The sequence below is a fragment of the Alexandromys fortis genome, unplaced genomic scaffold (genome assembly GCF_014885135.2).
Source record: "Alexandromys fortis isolate MF-2015 unplaced genomic scaffold, M_Fortis_MF-2015_v1.1 scaffold_41, whole genome shotgun sequence".
Lineage (NCBI taxonomy): Eukaryota > Metazoa > Chordata > Mammalia > Rodentia > Cricetidae > Alexandromys > Alexandromys fortis.
The window spans coordinates 8,745,242-8,763,144 of record NW_026067923.1 but is presented as its reverse complement, the minus strand read 5'-3'; the positions used below and the strand labels follow the sequence as shown (position 1 = coordinate 8,763,144).

Genomic DNA, 17,903 nt, shown 5'->3' with positions numbered 1-17,903 from the left:
GAAACTGCTTTGTTTCGGCTTCCTGTCACTGCTACGCTGCCTGAGCAAGCTGCTTCCCGAACAGTTATTATGTATTCACATCTGAAGGACCTGGATGAAAAGGAGGTTGAGGTGACATGAAGAATTGCGCCAGCCTCTCCCCTAGTCACTCTCCTTAGACAGCTTGAAATCCTCCCAGTGGCGGTCCTCCGTTAGCCTCCCTTGCTGGTGCCATTTTCTCCTCTCATTCTCAACTTCTCAGCCAGTTCCCTATGGAACCAGGACTCTGAACAGTCTGTGCAGTATGCTGTGTATACAATGTACCTGTTTAAACTATGGAACAGAAGTTGGGCATGGTGGCGCAGGCCTTTAATCCCAGAACTCCAGAGGCAGAGGCAGGCTGATCTCTGTGAGTTCAAGGGCAGCCTTGTCTACAGCGAGTTAATTCCAGAACAGCCAAAGCTTCACAAAGAAACCCTTTCTTTAAAAACCAAGAGAGAGAAAGAGAGGGAGGGAAGGCGGGAGGGAGGGGAAGAGGAGGAGGAAGAGGAAAGGAGAGGAGAGGAGAGGAGAGGAGAGGAGAGGAGAGGAGAGGAGAGGAGAGGAGAGGAGAGGAGAGGAGAGGAAAGGAAAGGAAAGAAAGAAGAAATAGCTGCTGGCCTAAGAAGCAGAAAGTTTCTATGGGTGTGAAAATTTATAACTCAGCAGTTCAAATTGGTTTTGAATCTTCTGTTTCAAACTAAAAGAGAGAGAGAGAGAGAGAGAGAGAGAGAGAGAGAGAGAGAGAGAGAGAGAGAGATTTCTTTATTATGTGTAGTGTTCTGCGTTTATGTATACCTGCTGGAGGCCAGAAGGGGGCACCAGATCTCATCATAGATGATTGTGAACCACTATGTGGTTGCTGGGAATTGAACTCAGGACCTCTGAAAGTGCTTTTAACTGCTAAGCCATCTCTCCAGTCCCTGTTTCAAACCCTTGATGATGTTTTTGAACATTTCATCTAGCGCTGGAACTGCAGAGCCCAGTCCCGAGAGTCTGTTACTGTCCAGACCCAAGAAGCACCGTGAGCCCCGTGTAGTCCAGCTGTGCACAGAGCCTTCCCTGGGGAAATGTTCCCCGCGACCATCTATGTCCCCTCCACTTCTGGTGGGCGATAGGACAGCTCTCATCCTCACCCCTGACTGGAGGCGTGTGAGGATAGTACGTTTAGATTTGGACCATCTCCACATTACTGCAGCCCATGCCCTGTCCACTCATGTCATACACATAGCTAGTACCTCATGGAGGCTCACCTAAAGCATCCAAGCATCCTTTAGTGATGCCAATGATGTTCCAGGAAGTACTGATTCCAGTCCATCTGATTGGTCTCGGGGGGGGGGGGGGGGCTTCTTTTAGTAAGTGCCCAGGTGTTTCACCTTAAACCTCCCATCACGCCTTCCTCGTGAAGATAGTTGCTGGTTTTCCTCCTCTGAAACTTAGCAAGGGTTACATTCCTTTTAATTAGTTGCCCTTGTTTTCTTGTGGTGTCCAACTGTTTTCCTGCAGCCTTGGGACCTGAAGGAGAGCTTGGCTGGCTATAAGATTCTTAGTACAATTTTCTTACCCAAGACAGTTTTCACATCCTTGGATGCTTGATTGACCAGCATTGCTGCAGTATGGCTGATTTCAGCAGGGACATTTTTTATCAAGATCCTATTGTTTATTCTCATTTCTTTTAGAAATATTTTCTTTTAGAGTAATAGTGTGTAGATTAAGTGTGCTCTTATCTCATTAATTTGTAGAGTTTATGAGTTTTCTGGCTTAAAGGGGATCTTTCCTGTCGGTATAACCCAATATATACAATATTCTTACCATTTAACTACTTGGGGCTGGGGGTGAGGGAAGTCACATGCCCTCCGTTGGACCCAAAATGCCCTCCCTTTTGCTGCCCCCTTCCTCTCGCACCAGCTTCCTGGAAGCATCCTTTTTTTCCTTTCTTTGTTTCTTCTCTCCCTGGAGCACGCTTTACAGAGACTTCCAGCTTGAGTCCCTCCCAGCACCCTCCCTTGCCATCAGGACCCGGATTCACCTGGACTCTTGACAATGTCTCACACGTGGGGATGACATTTCTTTCCAGGCAACTTCAAATCAACCTTGAGTTCTGCCCACACTTCTCTTCCCTACTTTTCCCCCAAGGCTGATGCCAGAGTGTGGTGCACAAACTCTGGGGCCGGGAGATGGGTGGGCTTCATTCTTTCGTATTCCTTCTTTTCTTTCCTGTTTACAGGTGACCTGAAGATCCGAGCCATCTCTCTTATGGTTCCGTCAAAGGTGTGGGTTTTGTGTAGCCTTCTGACTTTCCTTTTTGCTGCATAGCTGTGAGGAATTCATTTCACCAGTCTGGGGCGCCTTTTCCTAGATTTCATCTAAGCACAGTGGAGTCAGGGAAAGCTAGTGTGCTGTGTGTACACACGAAACGAAACCCTCTTGCTCAGACGTCCATGAGAAGTCTTATAACTGCAGAAATATGTCTGAGCATCTCACTTGAAGAGCTCAATTTTATTTGCATTCAAAATCAATTTTGAACTGAGTACCAAAGACTACAAAATGCAGATATTGCACTAAGCATTTGCCTACTAATTTAAAATACTGTGTAGGCTATCAATTTCCTGGAAGCCAATGAGTAGAAATGGCTTTGTCCTGTAACTATTCTCCCATTGGACAGCTAGGGACCCAGGTGAACAGGCTCAGTCTCTTCATCAGGTGGAATTGTCATTTCCCCACTAGGCATGCTTCTTTGGCAGAGGGTTTCAGTTTTTGCAATTTTGGCTTTAAAGATGATATTTCATGTATTGAGGTTGACCTCGAACTCTCTGTGTAGCCAAGGATGGCCTTGAAATTCTCATTCTCCTGCAGCCACCTCTTGAGTGCTGTGATTACAGGTGTGTATGTGGTATTATGTGGTCTAGGGATCAAACTCAGGCTTTTGTGCATGCTACGAAACACTTTGCCAAATGACTTACATTCCCAGTCACCTCCTTTTCCAATTCTGTCATTCAGCCACCTTTGTATGTAAAGATCACTCCTCAACATACCAATACTAGGAGAGAATACTTTTTGTTATTGCATTTCAAATTAATTTATAAAACATTACATTGCTCGTCCAGTTGAATCAACAACATTTTGTTGCACTAATGAGGTCCCTTGGTTTCTCTTTTCACAGAGGACAATTATGGGATGGATGGGAAGGTTAGTCAGTCCAGTATTGCTTCAGACACCAACTGGCAAGGCCTGGAGGAGTTATCCGGTGTGGATGACGACACCAATGAGTACAGACATAACCCTAGACTCAGTCTGGAGGACTGGACTAGTTACCTGAAGGCTGTAGACAGAACATTTGCACCGCTGAACCCTCACTCTGAGCAAAACAAAGCAAATGGGACTCCAGCTGCTCAAAGCAGTGGCTTAGCAGTCACCTCTGTTGAGCTCTTGATGTCAGCAGAGGTGGCCTCTGCAGAGTCAGGTGAAGACCCAAGTCACGTGGTTGGGGAAACACCTCCCTTGACCTTGCCAGTCAACCTCCAAACCCTGCATTTGAACAGAACAACCTTAAGTCCAGAGAGAAGACTTGAATGGAATAATGACATTCCAGAAGTGAATCATTTGAATTCTGAACACTGGAGAACAAGTAGAACTGAAAAAGCGATGGGATGGGAAGAACTCCACTACCCTGAAGGTGACATCAGTGGCAACGGTATGACAGAGCTGGTGTTCCGGTCTCATCGCAGGCTACAGCCCTTCAGCCGGCATCAACAAGAACGTCCCCGGGATGTGGAGCCGGAAGAGGACGCTTTTGAAGATCAGTGGCACCTTCGTGTTCCTTCTGACAGAACTAACGTCCATCGAGTGTTCAGTGTGGAACACCCTGTCCATTCCAGCCACACCGAGAGAACACTAACCAAGACGCAGAAGAATGGCACAAAGGAGTGGGTGCCGAACCTAGAAGGCAGTGCCTCCTCCCCACTCCCCTATGATTAGATGAAATGTTGCCCAAACCTTTCTATGTTTTTATTAGTAAACTAGTGGTGGCAATCGTAACTGCCAGCATTCGGGGCTCCCCTGGGTACACGTGCACAGCAGAAGTTTGTGGGCGCACGCACGGGAAATGCTCACACACGGACTCCCTGGAACTCACGGTTTTCCCAAGACGAGAAAGGTGGGGGGGGGGGCATTTTCTGTTTTGTTGCTTTGTTTTTGGTACTAAAACAGTATTATCTTTTGAATATTGTAGGGACTTGCGTATATAAAGTCTATCCAGTCGAAATGGCTAGGATTGTGCCTTTGTAAGTTTGGAAAGCTTGACACCCTTGGTGAGTCTGTCAACACGCCTTCCCTGCCTGCATGATGAAGTTTGGATTCGTTTCTAACCACTGGAATTTTTTGACATCATCATCTTTGGTTCAATGATTTTTGCACTTTGAGTTTGGAATTCTGTGTCTGCTTGGTTGCTAGTGTTATTTTTTTTTTAAAGTGGGCTTCTCAGAATCACACTGTTTGTCCTATTGTAGGACAAAGGAATAGACTCCCAGCAATGACACACAGTATGGACCACATATTGTTTAATGTATGCTTTTTTTGAGAAAACATTGCATGTATTTTATACCTCGACGCGCTAAGATTGATTAGCAGAAAGGCATGACTCACAATATTGGTGGTTAAAAAATAAAATAAGTGAAAAAGTAATAAACAAGACAAAAATTACCCGCTCTCTCTCTGTGCTTACTATACGCTCAGTACTACTAAACTTTGAAAGAAGAGATAGGGCAAAGACCATTTTATTTTAATTTTCTCTCTTGGATTGGTTAATAAGCTTAAGCGTTGGGGAAATGTGTGTAGTTTTGACTTTCTCCAAGACAGTTTTGCTAAACTGAAATCATGAATGTTGTAACACTTAAACCCACCATAGGGAAGGTTTGCTTTATGAACATTGCGGTACGTGAATATTTTTAAAACTGTCAGCAAACTCTGGTTTTCCCAAAAGACATAGTTCAAAACTGCTTTTGAAAATCTGTATTCTAGATATCATTCTGTTTCTCTTGGACTTTTAGAGACCAGTCGAAGGATTACCTCATCTCATTGTCCTCTTCTACTTCCCAGGGTCTTCTTGTTGTTGCTGTTGTTTAGCTTGACAGTGTTTTTTTTTTTTTTAACTTTTCAATAATTCAAACATGGAGATACATTGTATTCTCCTTAAGTGTTTGCGGTAAACACTTTTCAAGAAAATTTCGTGTGGCATAGTTGAATCCTTGGTTATTTTAAGTCTTCATCATAGTCTGTGCATAGGCTAAACCTAACTAGCTGTTTATCAGATGTGGCTGGCAGCTACCGACTGAAAGAATAAACATATTTATGGTCCTGGATGATGTGCTTTGTAAAGAGATTTCAAGATATTAAGAAGCATACTATGTTTTTTGAAAATCCTATGTCATGCTCTGTGATGCTTTTATAGAACAATTCTGGCTTCAGGAAAGTCTAGAAGCAACATTTCTTGAAATAAAAGGTGTTGAAACATTTTACCCGTTTCAGAGAAGTAACCTTAAGTCAGCTTTTGTGGGTCACATACTCCTTACAAGTTAACTGCAGTCTAGTTCTCACCTTCCATGACTAAGTGTTAGTGATTCTTGTCAAATTAACCCCAGACCCATGTATTGTAGACCGTACCTTTATGGATTTGCCTCTTTGAAGTCCAGGAGGATGAGGCAGAACACTTCTGTACATAACCTGAGAAGTTGAAAGAGCTCAGAGCTCCATCTTCATCATAGAAAAATACTGATTAACTTTTAGGCAAGGGGCCCCGCATTGATAATCCCCCATGAGGCTTTGCAAACGCCCTCACTGGTCCTGGGTGGCACAGATAGACTTTTCTAAAAGCAAGAAGGCTCACCTGTGAGCAGCACCTTAGAGTTTGGAGGGAGCCCTGAGCTTTGAGACAAACCTGACTGCCCGGAAGACCTCACGTGTTTGTTACTGATAAATCCCAAATGCTGGGGAGAAGCTTGCTTGGAATGACCTTCAGATAAGAAACTAAGAATCCATGAAATGTCTAGATTAGAGGTTAAGAGAAAGGAGGACCACAGCAAAGCATTCAAAGACTTGCCCATCGGTCCAGAGGCACACATACACAGCATCATAAAGAGCTAACGAGTTTGGAGGCACAGTGTCCAGACACACATCTTTGTCCCATGCTTCTTCTTTAAAAACCTCAGTAAGTTGTGTATATGAAAGAGATTCAGTGTGATATTTCCACTCATTCGTGTCCTGGTCAACTCTTCCTTTGACCTCACCCCATCCTAAGTGACCTTCCCCAGTCTGCAGTAATTATCATTTCGCTCTCCCGCCAACTTTTTCTAAAAAGTTTCCACATAGGCAGAGAACTGCCTATGTGCCTGTAAAATGTGCCGAGGTCACATGTTGAAATCAAATCAAAACAAACAACCAGAAATAAACCCAACTCGGTTTGGGTACAATTCAATGAATATTTATGCAGTCTAAACCGTGCAAAAAGGTGGTATGTCTCCAGAACTGTGTTCCAAACCTGTTTCAAAGACAGAAGGACACTTAGAGGCTGGCTGCCTGGGGTCAGATCTCTTGATCTGTGAGGAAGATGGCCGCAGAAGGACTGGGCAGACTGCCATGGTCCATTCCCGCTTGCCATGGATTTAGACAATGAAGAAAGAGGGCCAGAGGCTCTCTGCTTCTTCTGTTTAACCAGACACATGCGCATCATACGAGCACTCCCAGCATACACACATGCAGTCACAGAAGAGAAAAGCCATAGCAGGGGCCCATCTGAAACAGCCCTATTGGGTAAGAACAGGAGTGATCAGTACATTCAAGGACACCGAAACTGTGCTGGGGCCGGGGCGGGGCTGGGACCAGGGCGGGAGGGTACCGCGCAAGTGGCCGCGTGCCTGGCAAGCCCTCACAAACCCTGGGGCAGATCCCTGGTGCTGCACAGACGTACCCGCCACCCAAGCACTTGGGGGTGGAGGCAGGAAGAGACATTCAAGGTCATCCTCAACTTCACGGTGAGTTTGAGGGCTCCTGCCACCCTAAATTCATTTTGAAGTCTACTTTTTATGATTTCTGTGAGCATAGGGAAGTACTATCCGCCTCTCTAAGACGACTGTTTTGCAGAAATAAGCAAGGGCTTTGGGTTAGCGATGGCAGCTGCTCGGTGTATGTGTTTTCTTTTCCCCAACTGTCCAGGGGAGATGTCAGGACTCTCTGCTGAGTGTCTGTGGCCTTGGGAGCCCCCATCCCAGCTGCTGCATTCCCTGCCAGCTGTCAACATGACAGGTGTTGGCATCTAAGTAAAAAGAAACAGCACCACACTTAGACTACACCTGAGGCTACTTCTAGACCACACCTGAGGCTACTCCTGTTCTTCTCTGAAACGGGAGTGAGCGGGGCTGGGGTGTAGCCACTGTGTGGTTTCCTGATGGAGTCAACTTTTGAAGGCGGCATATCTTTGGATGGCAAATAAAGCCCCAAGCAAAGCTTCGTGTGCTCCACCCTGGGTCTTTGTGGGCTCCCATGACCCACAAAACCGCTGTTAAGAGCTACAGCACCCCCCTAAGTCCACCTGTGGCTTCTCCCACCTCCTGACCCACATCCAACACTCAAGAAACACCCGTAATGTGATCCCATTCCTCGGTGTACTGAGCCTGCCTTTCTCTGTGTTGCTGAGGACCTTGCCAGCACAGTATCTTGGGTCTCCATGACATGTATGATGCTGTATAGAACACGTAGAGCGAATGCTCTTTAAATTTCAGATGCTTCCTGTTGCTGTAGAAACATCACAGAGAGACTGTGTTCAGAGATCCCTGAAGCTGATGGATGCCTCGATCTTAAGCTGGGAAATGTGAACTATGACCCAAAATATTGCTGCTTACTGGGTTTCCTAGACCTCATACCAAGAAATGTCCCAAAGTCTCAGGCTAGACATCTCTACTCTTCCTCCCCTCCCACCTCCCACCTCATAAGCCCAACAAGGCAGATTCAAGAATTGAGTGGGACCAGTTCAATAGGAGCTTTCAGGAGAAGGGGAAAGATCCCCAGATCATCCATGTGGGGACCGGTCATCCTCTGAAGGCAGGAGCATTGAAGCAGTGCATGTGTTTTCCATAATGAACACTAGATGGCACTCGAGTACAGCTAAACATGTCTTCACTGCCATCTACCGCAAAATGACAATTTATCTTGATTTCTAAGGTAACTGCACTTGCTCTCATGTATAAGCCTTTACAAAATATCTTGATCCATGGCACGTTTGCCCTTTCCTCGGTGCCTGAGCTCTCAGTCATTCTAGTAGATCCAAGCGCAGATTTAGCTCTCTACTGCTTTGTGTTGGGGTCATAAATTGGAACTGCGTCCAATGCTGGCATTTGCAATCAAAGGTGAGCAGGGAATGTGATCTCCTAGCTTTGCTAGGACTTTGTGCAATTAAAGGCGTTTCTTTAGCTCACATGTACTGAAGCCAGAGATACCATCCCTGGTTCGCTGACAATCTTACAGCCAGAAAAGAAACTAGATGCTTTCCCCGATGCTCTTAAAACCTGGAGTTAAAGAAAGGAAATGAAGTGACCAAAGTCTCTAAGCCTTTACCCTTTCCTACGACTCATGTTTCAAAGCCAAACATGTGTGTGCATGTGTGCGTGTGCGTGTGTGTGTGTGTGTTTGTATGTGTTTGCAAGTGCATGTGTGTGTGTTACTAGTTTAAGCAGTTGGGGAGAAATCCTATTGCTTCACTCTACACACACCACGGCCATTTTAAACAGCTACCAAAAGCTGCTAGAAGGGAACTAGTTCCACTAAATCCCTGAACCTGTTTCATTGGGTCTGTGCGGTGGGGGAGGGGAGAGAGGGTACAGATTCTGAGCCGGAGAGCTTGGGACCTTCCCTGGTATGGGGGCTAGGAAACCCAGTAGAAGCAATATCTTTGGTCACAATTCACATTGACTAGATTCAGGGGGAGGTAGCATCGTTCACTTTTGTGTGAGTGATTTTCTCGATGGTTGTGCAATGGCAAGCGGGCAGGAAGGCCCCCCCCCCCCCCCCCCCCCCCGGTCAGCACACATACTCACTCACGTGCCAGCCACTCCTGCCCTTCCGCCCATCACTTCTGACTGACCCTTTTAGGGTGCCAGCAAGCATGGAGGGGAATGCAAAACAGGACAGTCCTCTTCGCCCAGCAAGAGCGCTCAAGGCGGACTAAATATATCCTCGGGCTTCAGCCCGTGACTCACGCAACTATTTTCACGTCGCTTTCACCTCCTTCCACCTCTCACCCAGAAGTTTCAGATGCCAGTGCATCTGGAAAACTCTTGTCAGCCAGGAGAGACACCCAAACCAGTGTTCGGCTGGACCCAAAGGACAGTACGTTAAGTGTCTTCCTGTGCCAGACACAGAAAGAGACAACAAGCGCATGCGCCCACTCGTGTGTGGAAGCTGGAATTTTTGATCTGGTAAAAGTAGGGCATCAAAAAGGGATGAGCAGAGGCTGGGAGGGGTGTGAGGCAGGGAGGATGAGGAGGGGATGCTTAATGAGTTCCAGGAACAGCTGCCAACATTCTGTAGTAAGGTACAGTAGCTATTTGACACTAAACTGTCTTTTTCAAAGACCTGGAAGAGATGAGTTTGAATATTTCCAACATAAAGAAACAGTAAGTGTTTGAGTCAAGAGACATACCAGTTACTCTGCTTTGATCATTACCCCTCATTCTGGGGCCTCCATAACTCTAGTTTGATGATTATGTGGGGATCAACAATTTTTTTCTCTGTTCTAATTTTAATTCTGTTGTGGTGATAAAACATATTGACAAAAATACAGTTTAGGAGCTACAGGGACCATTCTGTTCACAATTTCAGGTTACAGCCCATCGTTCCAGGGGCCTCACATTAGTGGTTTCTCACACCCCAGGGGATGAAAATTTTAACACGTACATACATTATGTTTTAAATTCCACCCAGGTGAAGTCTGAGCATGGATTCTGTGCCAGACACTGGCTCCAGACTATTTTTGGAACAAAGGGTGGGCTTGTCATTCGAAAGCAAGGCATGGGGTGGGGGGGGTGTAATAACTGATTTGTTGGCAAAGGTTTAATCATCTTACCTTGGGGAATCATTCCTTTCTGCACTTGAAGCTTTCCCTGTATTTGCAAAGCTGTAAAAGAACAAGCCGGGCACCTTTGAGAACCACTCGGCACAGCCAACTCGTGTGGCCATGATAGCCAGAAAATGCTCCCCTTTGCTCCTACCTTCTTCTCTGGAGCTCAGGAAGTTAGACAAACCCATGGGACTAACATGGGCCAGGGACGCAAGCCAGTGGTGTGTGTTCCTTCCAAATGACCCATTCTTTGGACTGTTCTTGCCTCAACCCAACAAACGAGAACAGCCGTAAAGTTCCTCATGGTGCGGGTTCAAGGAGAGGCATTTGCCCTGCAGCCCCTCCTGTGTGTGGGTGTACAGAAGCATTAAATCTGTGTGACCTTGCTGAGTGAGAGGGAAGCACCCTCTACCATCCAGCCATATGCCAGCATAGAGTGCTGCCGTCTAAACATCTGTTACACATTGGAACAAGCGATGAACCATGAATGATTATCCCTTAGGATGTCCATGGAAACTGTGCTCTTTAAACAGCAGCCTTAATAGTTTCTACATAGAATATACTTCCTCCAGAGACAGTCAGTAATCAGGCAAGGAGCTGACTCCTGGGTCACTCAGACATCATTGCTTCACTTCAAGCAACAAGAAATGGAGAGACAGCTTAACTTCAATCCAACACACTTTATTTTTTTTTCACCTTTTTTTATTTTCAATGGTCAAGTATTCATGGTGTTGTAAACCCAGGTTTATTAGTCCTTAGACAGTCAGTTTCATGAAACAGAAAGAAATAAGTCATACACCCCTTTACATTACCGTAACAGGTTTCCAAATAAATACTGGTTCAAAGAACCACAAAATCAAACTCTACATAATAGCCTAAAGCAGCCTTTCATCGCAGACATGCCTCTAAAAAGAAACACACAGACGGACAGATGGACAGACGGGTACAGGCGGACACACACATCCAACACTCTGCAGATATCCTAATGCGTTTGCCACAGCTTCGCGTTTCCTTAGCCTACAAAGTTAAAGGCTGACTTGGGTTTCATGCTCCTGGATGAACATCTGGGTTTGGGGTAGAGGTATATATTTTAAGAAAAATGCCCACTGTCAAGCCTTACCCTTTCGTTTTATTTAATACACCCTTACCATTACCTCAGTTTTCAATAACATTTACTTCTTAACTTTTGACATGTACAGTAAAAGACGATAGCATTGAACCCCAATGCAAGAAAAAAAAAAACAGCTCACAGGGCTTAAAGCTTCCTGGAGAAGACAGAAGACTATATAAATAGGTTTTTATCTCTCTGAAATTACTTTTAGCATCTGTTTATTCTTGCTAAACTAAATATCAAAAGCACTGACTTTTCCGTAGGAAAGGATTCTCCCCGAGGCTTCTCATTTTTGCAGTGTAGAGATGGTGGGCTGTGGCAATGAGAGCCTAGGGGGCTTGTTCTCCGGGGGAAGCCCCAGGTTTCCAAACACAAAGCACACGCAGTCCCCTGTTGTGGAAACACTGAATTCAGAGAGGAACATGCATCTCTTAATACTTTAGCACCAAGGCATTTTACTATTAATGTTGTCAAAGCCAACAGCGATGAGGTGAGCTTCTGGTCACCTTTGACCTTCCTTAAGGCTGAGTAAAAATGAAGTGCTTAAATTAAACCTCTTCCGACCAATACAAATCTGGTTGCAATGCCACAGGAAGTCTGGGACAGACTAAACTGGCAGCATCCTCGTCACTTCTGGCGGAAGAGTAAACCAGGGCTACCACTAAAGGTGACTAAAAAGAACAGGGGTGACAAAATGCACCTGGTTACTAGCCTCTCCTGCCAGTCACCTCCCCACCCCCCACTGTGGAAAAGAAAACACAGACATAAGACAATTCCTCACAAGCCTGGAGAGCGAGGTTGCCTTCCAGGCTATTCTGGGGGTTACAGTATTCGGGTTTCTATCTGCTACTTAGAATACTCAGCATGGACCTATGCAGCAAATCACATTTTGCACCTCTGGGATGAACACACACACACACACACACACACACACACACACACCCTAGGCAAGCACTTGCCTTGCTCTGGGGCTCACGGGAGAGTTCCCACAGCGCCTTTGGGTCCCTCCACACTGTGTGGCTGTTCCTTGGTGCACACAGGGGTCTACAAAGCAGCCTCAAAAAAAAAAAAAAAAAAAAAAAAGACCCCTCCTGGCCTCCTGGTTATAAGTTCAATAAAGAATGTGAGCTGGAATTGTGGACCAAGCAGGAAATTTTGGAGGGTTGGTGGGACGTAGGATTCCTGAGACCCTCAGGAGCCCTACTCTGTAGCAACTTCTGCGGGTGCTAGTTCCCTGAGTGCAAGGATGCGGGTACTGTCACGGTCTTTTGAGGTAACAGACGGGTCGGTGGCTTGTGTATATTTTCTATGTTCTTTTGGAGTCTTTGTTAATAATCTGAAAACCCACAGTTGTCTACAAGCAGAAGTGTTAATCTACTGACGAGAGAAGAGTATAAATAACCCCAGAGCCGAGATACAATCAATCAGAACTAAGCTTTTTTTTCTTTTCATAAAAAATTCACTTTAGGAAATTCTGCTAAGATCCTAATTAATACCAAAACTGAATGTATTCTCAATTAAATTATAAATAAGCATTTGAGGTATGTGATAACAAATGATTTTAATATCATACTTGGCTACATAAATGAAATTTACCTTGAAAAATCTAGTGAAACACTGAGTGTGGATGGCTCCCATGGATATGTGCTATGCTTTTTTTTTCTATTTATACAAGGAAATGTCTCTATTTTGAAGAATGTCCCTACTCTTCCAAAACAATACTACATCAGAAAGTGGCATGTGCTCACCTACTTTCCAGGCGACATTTTCCCTTTGTTTACGGTGAATATTCTCATAAGAAGCCAACAATTTAGTCAGAGAGAGCTGTCTCAGCCTGTCGCTGCCCCTCGCACCATCCTAGGTGACTGAATTTAACATTCTGAGCCTCAGGTTCAAATCCGTTTACAAAACAAACAGACAAAAATCCACTCCAGAGAAGGATGGGGTGCTGCTCAAGGGAGAACCTGTGCTTAGCGTGCTTAGCATATGCAAGGCCCTGAGCTCAATCCAGCACCGCTGAAGAGAAGCGTGTTTGCATGTTCTTGAAGAGAGAAATGCAATGGATGGGGAATGCTGGGAAACTATTCTGGAAACAGTCACCACACCAAGTGTTGGTCTGTCTCCGCACTGCCCTTTCTCCCCATCCCCACAGCATGCCCAAGGACTTTGACCGTTATTTTTTTTTTTAAGCATTAACTCCACCTCCAAGGAACAAGACATCACACAAAGGAAGAAAATCAAAATATGTTCTCCAACACCCTCCTCCCTCAGCCCTAGGGAGTTTCTAAATCAATGATCTGGATATTATATTTGCATATTAAAGCCAAACAACACATTAATTCATAGAGCTGAAGGGATAGCAAAGTGTCCTTTTGTCAAAACAAGTGATTCAAAGCCTCTGCTTTGAGAGCAGCAATTAAAGTTCCTGTTAGGAGCCGTGGCTAAAAGTGACCAGCCAGGGTACCAGAAACACAGGAGACCTCTCCTATTGTACGACCGAATGGTGCGAACTACGAAATAGTCAACCCACTGGCTATGCCAGCGTCTAAAACATTTGGAGAGCAACCTTTAATTGCTATTCTACCCAGAACTTCATCCCCTCCTGACTTCACTACTCACTTCCCGTTCAGCAACAGCGCATTCACAGTATCAGGAGCAACTATTCACAAATGGACATACGCATCTCAGGTCAATGTCTCTGAGTTCTGGCCTCAGCATCCCAAAGGATTTCATAGAGCAGTAAGTGGTTTCAACACATGACTGGTGCCCAGGCAGCAATTGCTGAACTGAATCCAAGGAAGAAAGGGATGAGGGTCTTTCAAATTATCCCTGGTGAATCCATCCATCCTAACACCAAACCAGGACCCGTTCCACCAAAAGTCTCTTAAATAAATCTTAATTATCACAGAAAAATAAAGCAAGTACTACCACTCCAAAATCTACAAATCTTAGCATCAACACCAAAGGAAACTGTCCCTTTTAAAGGTGTAAGACGGCAAAGAGGGACACTGAGTCCCTAGAGGACACCTTCGGGAACTCTACGCTATTTTATGAGACCCTTTCATGTTTGTTACACCAGACAAAATCTGACACAGCAGTGACAACCCTAGCTAAGCATGGCTGCCCACCTCCCTGACAGCCAAGCCCAGGAGTCCAAGCGAAGTCCTTTCCACCTGGTCACTAACTCTACTTCTTATAGACATTATTCAGTCTGATAGTGAATGCCCCTCCACGAAAACCCCTGACTAGTGGCCTTGCTACAAGGACAGGACATCAATCCTATACCTAGGGACATCCTCACAACTCTACTTGTGTGGCCCGTCAAGAACGTAGGTGCAAAGGCCTGACTCATAGCCAGTCTGCCAGCCATCTCTCTTCCAGACAAGGGAACGTTTCCCAAGTTCACCAGGCAGGACATGAGTTGCTGGACAGAGAGGTCTCAACTTTATGACACATTGGGCCTTTTGGTCCCCTGCAGCTCAAAGATCGTCAAGAGACTTCTCTCTTAAGACCCATACAGAAAGATACCGAGCAGTGCCTAAGGCAATGAACGACTGTCAAAGAACCCAGGGTGTCTTTCGGAAGGGAAATGTCCTTTCTCAGAATCACCGCAGGAAGAATATGAGCACAGAGATGGGAAGGGGATGGTGAATTGAGGCTAAAGGAGAGAAAGACAGTTCAGTACGGTAGACTTGTTTGCTTTACCAAACTCATTACTTAACATAGGATCACATATTGTGTTCGGTTGACAAATCTCTCATCTCCTCAGCAGCGTCTGTAATATCCCAAGTACAGCTTTTCTGACCGAAGTTCTCATTTTCTGAAGCAACCATGGTCATTTTCTATCCAGAAAAAAAAAAAAAAAACAGTAGAGACTTGCCAGTTGAGGCTATAATGAAATAAATCCCCAGTAGGGACTCAATCTTACCCCGGGAATTTCTTTATCCACTACTTTGAATGTCAAGATAGTAGTAATCCTTAGCAATGTTTAGTGGGTCCTTCAGAGCTGGATTTTGACAGCCATTTCCTCAGATAGGAAAGCCGTTTCCTTCTTTATTAAGCATCTCAAATTATAGTTTCTAACCATCCTATTTAGCACACTAGTTTTAAAGCCCCTTAGGAAAGAATACTGTAGTTTAAATAGTCAAGCTATCAGATGTATGATTCAGCAGCCTCTTGATCTACCGTATGATGGCGTAAACAGACTAAGAAGAAAAACAGATCGTAGGAAATTCTGTTGTCATTCATTACATTGTGGCATACAGTTCTTTGAAGCATTTGAAGTTTTTCTACCTGATTGATACGTCTGCTATGGCTTAAAATGCTTTTCACAGCGCTTTAGGGAACATTCAGCTTCCAATTATCAAAAACATCTGCTTTATTCTTGAAAGCCAAAGGGGCACGCCACACTTCTATCGTTCCGATCAGATTGCATAGTTGAGGCAAATTGTGCTTTGGAGCAGAACCCACAGTAGGTGTTCAAACCTAAGAACTCTGCCTTGCTGATGCAAAGTCATGGTCAAGCTCACCTCCCTCTGGAGGGTAAGCTAATGATATGCGTGGTCACAGCCTTGCCCATGGTTCACCACGGGGCCTCAGGCTTTTACCATATAGGAGCGTGAGCATGAAGTGAACCCAGCGAAAGTGGTAACCGATGTATCTAAGCTCCTCCCTGGAAAAAGAGAGGGGAAGCTGTCAGTCTGGTTGAGGTATCCAGCCCTCAAACAACAGAGGCTGTGTAGACTGAGTTTTGTTGGTTTGAGGATTGTGTCTGTAGAGGTTTTTAAAAAAGGAAGTAAGAAGGCACAGGTGTTTCTCAACTCGCCATATTCAACTCAACCAACAAAACATGTCTTCCTTTTCCGGGCTTCAGCAGGGACGCTACAGAGCAGAACTGGGGCTCTCGTCTAGCCCAGGATCTGCAGAGCAACTTATTGCTTCTGGGAAAGGCCCAGGGTAGGTCTGTGTAGTGCCTGGGAATCCCTTTTGCAGACCAGTTTCTTCCTGAAATTCCGCCTGGGTGCTGAAGGCCGGGCAGGATGTAGTCCGGGCGTATTTCTCCGCTTTGTTAGGCTGGCCCACTAGCTCACTCACAGTCCTCAGCGGGAATTCTCTGCACCTCTGCCTCTGCAGTTCATCTTCTTTGTATTTGATAGAGTACCAGGCCAGGAAAATAAAAATAAAGCCCACAAATTTGAGGCCAGCCGCCAAACCGAAGTAGACGAAACGGAACGACGTCACGTTGTACTCCCAGCAAGACCCCTGCACTCCACATTCCTGCTGCCAGAGCATACAGGTGGTGTCAATCACAGCTCCAAAGTAAATCGGAGTAGGAATGTATGCTGCAGCCATGGGAAGAAAGAGAAACACAGAGATAGAGCGCATTCCATAAGAGAAAACATTTGTCATTAGCAACGTTTGTCCGATGCTGAGAATGATTCTTGTTTAATTGAATTTTCTTAAAGACATTTTCATTTAATTGCAGCCAATTGTATTTAATTGCAACTTATGGAAATAAACAGCAAGTACTTCTTCCACTTGACAGCTCAGACTGCCTGAATGCTGTTTAGGTTGTTAAAAATAACTATTGCTTTTTTTATGGTTACTGAGTCCTTACACTGGGCACTTTTGATACAGTTTTGACATGAGACTTCAGTAGAGTTGAAAGAACTGTCTATGGCCAACACAAAATATTTCCAAACTTAAAATTGGTTCCTGTTCCTGTTAAGTCAGGTTGGAGCAGGATAGGAGGATGCAGAATATTAAGAGGACATAGGGATGGACAGAAGCCCTTTGCCCTGGAGTCTGGTCTAAGTCTCTTGAAGCTTAGAGTCAAGAATTTTAGCACAAAGGGCTGGGGAGGTGGCTCGGTGGATAAAGGGCATGCTGAATATTCATGAGGACAGGAATTCAGATCTCTGGAACCCACATTTAAAAAGAAAGCAGCTCCTCATGGCAGCATGTATCTGTCACCCCAGAGCTGAAAGAAAGAGGCGGGCAGATCCCTGAGGGCTCCCTGGCCAGCAAGTGCAGCCAAAATATTCAACTAGTTCAGGTTCAGGGAGGCTAGGTTTCAAAAAAAAAAAAAAAAGATGGAGTCAAGTGTGGAGCCGCACGTCTTTAATCCCAGCACTCCAGAGGCAGAGGCAAGAGGATCTCTGTGAACTCAAGACTAGCCTGGTCTCCACAGAAAGTTCCAGCCCAGTGGGGATTATGTAGTCAGACCCTATAACAATAAATATATAAATAAAGTGAGGAAACAATTAGGAAGATGTCCCAATGTCAACACATAAAGAATCTCACCACAACTAACAGAGTAAACTATAAGGATTGTCTCCATAAAGATAACATTCGCTTATAGAAAGGCATTTCCAAAAAGAATGTTAAAATAGCAATAAGGCACGCAAAGGACCTTCATGTAAAGGACCTTCCCTCTTTCTCAACGGAACACCTGTTTTTTGTTTGTTTGATTGAGAATATCACAGACAAGATCTCAATAGCCTTGTTTGTAGTCAAAATTCATCTTAACTCCGTGACATCCAGTCTAATGAGGGGTTTCAACCCTGTGACCTAGAGTTTTGTCTTATCAGCCTACAATCCCATCCAATACACTTCAAAAACCACCCTCCGATCTCATGTACTGAAGAAAAAAAAACCTTGTTTTTA

At 45.0% G+C, this 17,903-nt stretch overlaps 2 protein-coding genes across 5 annotated transcripts in view; one reads left to right on the top strand and one right to left on the bottom strand.

Annotated features, from left to right (window-relative positions):
* The window catches only part of Sulf1 (sulfatase 1), a 164,137-nt gene extending 159,418 nt beyond the window's left edge, over positions 1-4,719 (top strand). For all 3 annotated transcript variants that reach the window (XM_050142103.1, XM_050142105.1, XM_050142104.1), the window contains one exon: positions 3,182-4,719. In XM_050142103.1, the coding sequence (XP_049998060.1) occupies positions 3,182-3,212 (31 nt within the window). In that variant the 3' untranslated portion in view covers positions 3,213-4,719. The remainder of the gene's footprint in view (positions 1-3,181) is intronic.
* Positions 4,720-15,093: 10,374 nt separating this feature from the next.
* Positions 15,094-17,903, bottom strand: part of Slco5a1 (solute carrier organic anion transporter family member 5A1) — a 131,364-nt gene continuing 128,554 nt past the window's right edge. For both annotated transcript variants that reach the window (XM_050142150.1, XM_050142152.1), the window contains exon 10: positions 15,094-16,579. In XM_050142150.1, coding sequence (XP_049998107.1) covers positions 16,119-16,579 — 461 coding nt within the window. In that variant the 3' untranslated portion in view covers positions 15,094-16,118. The remainder of the gene's footprint in view (positions 16,580-17,903) is intronic.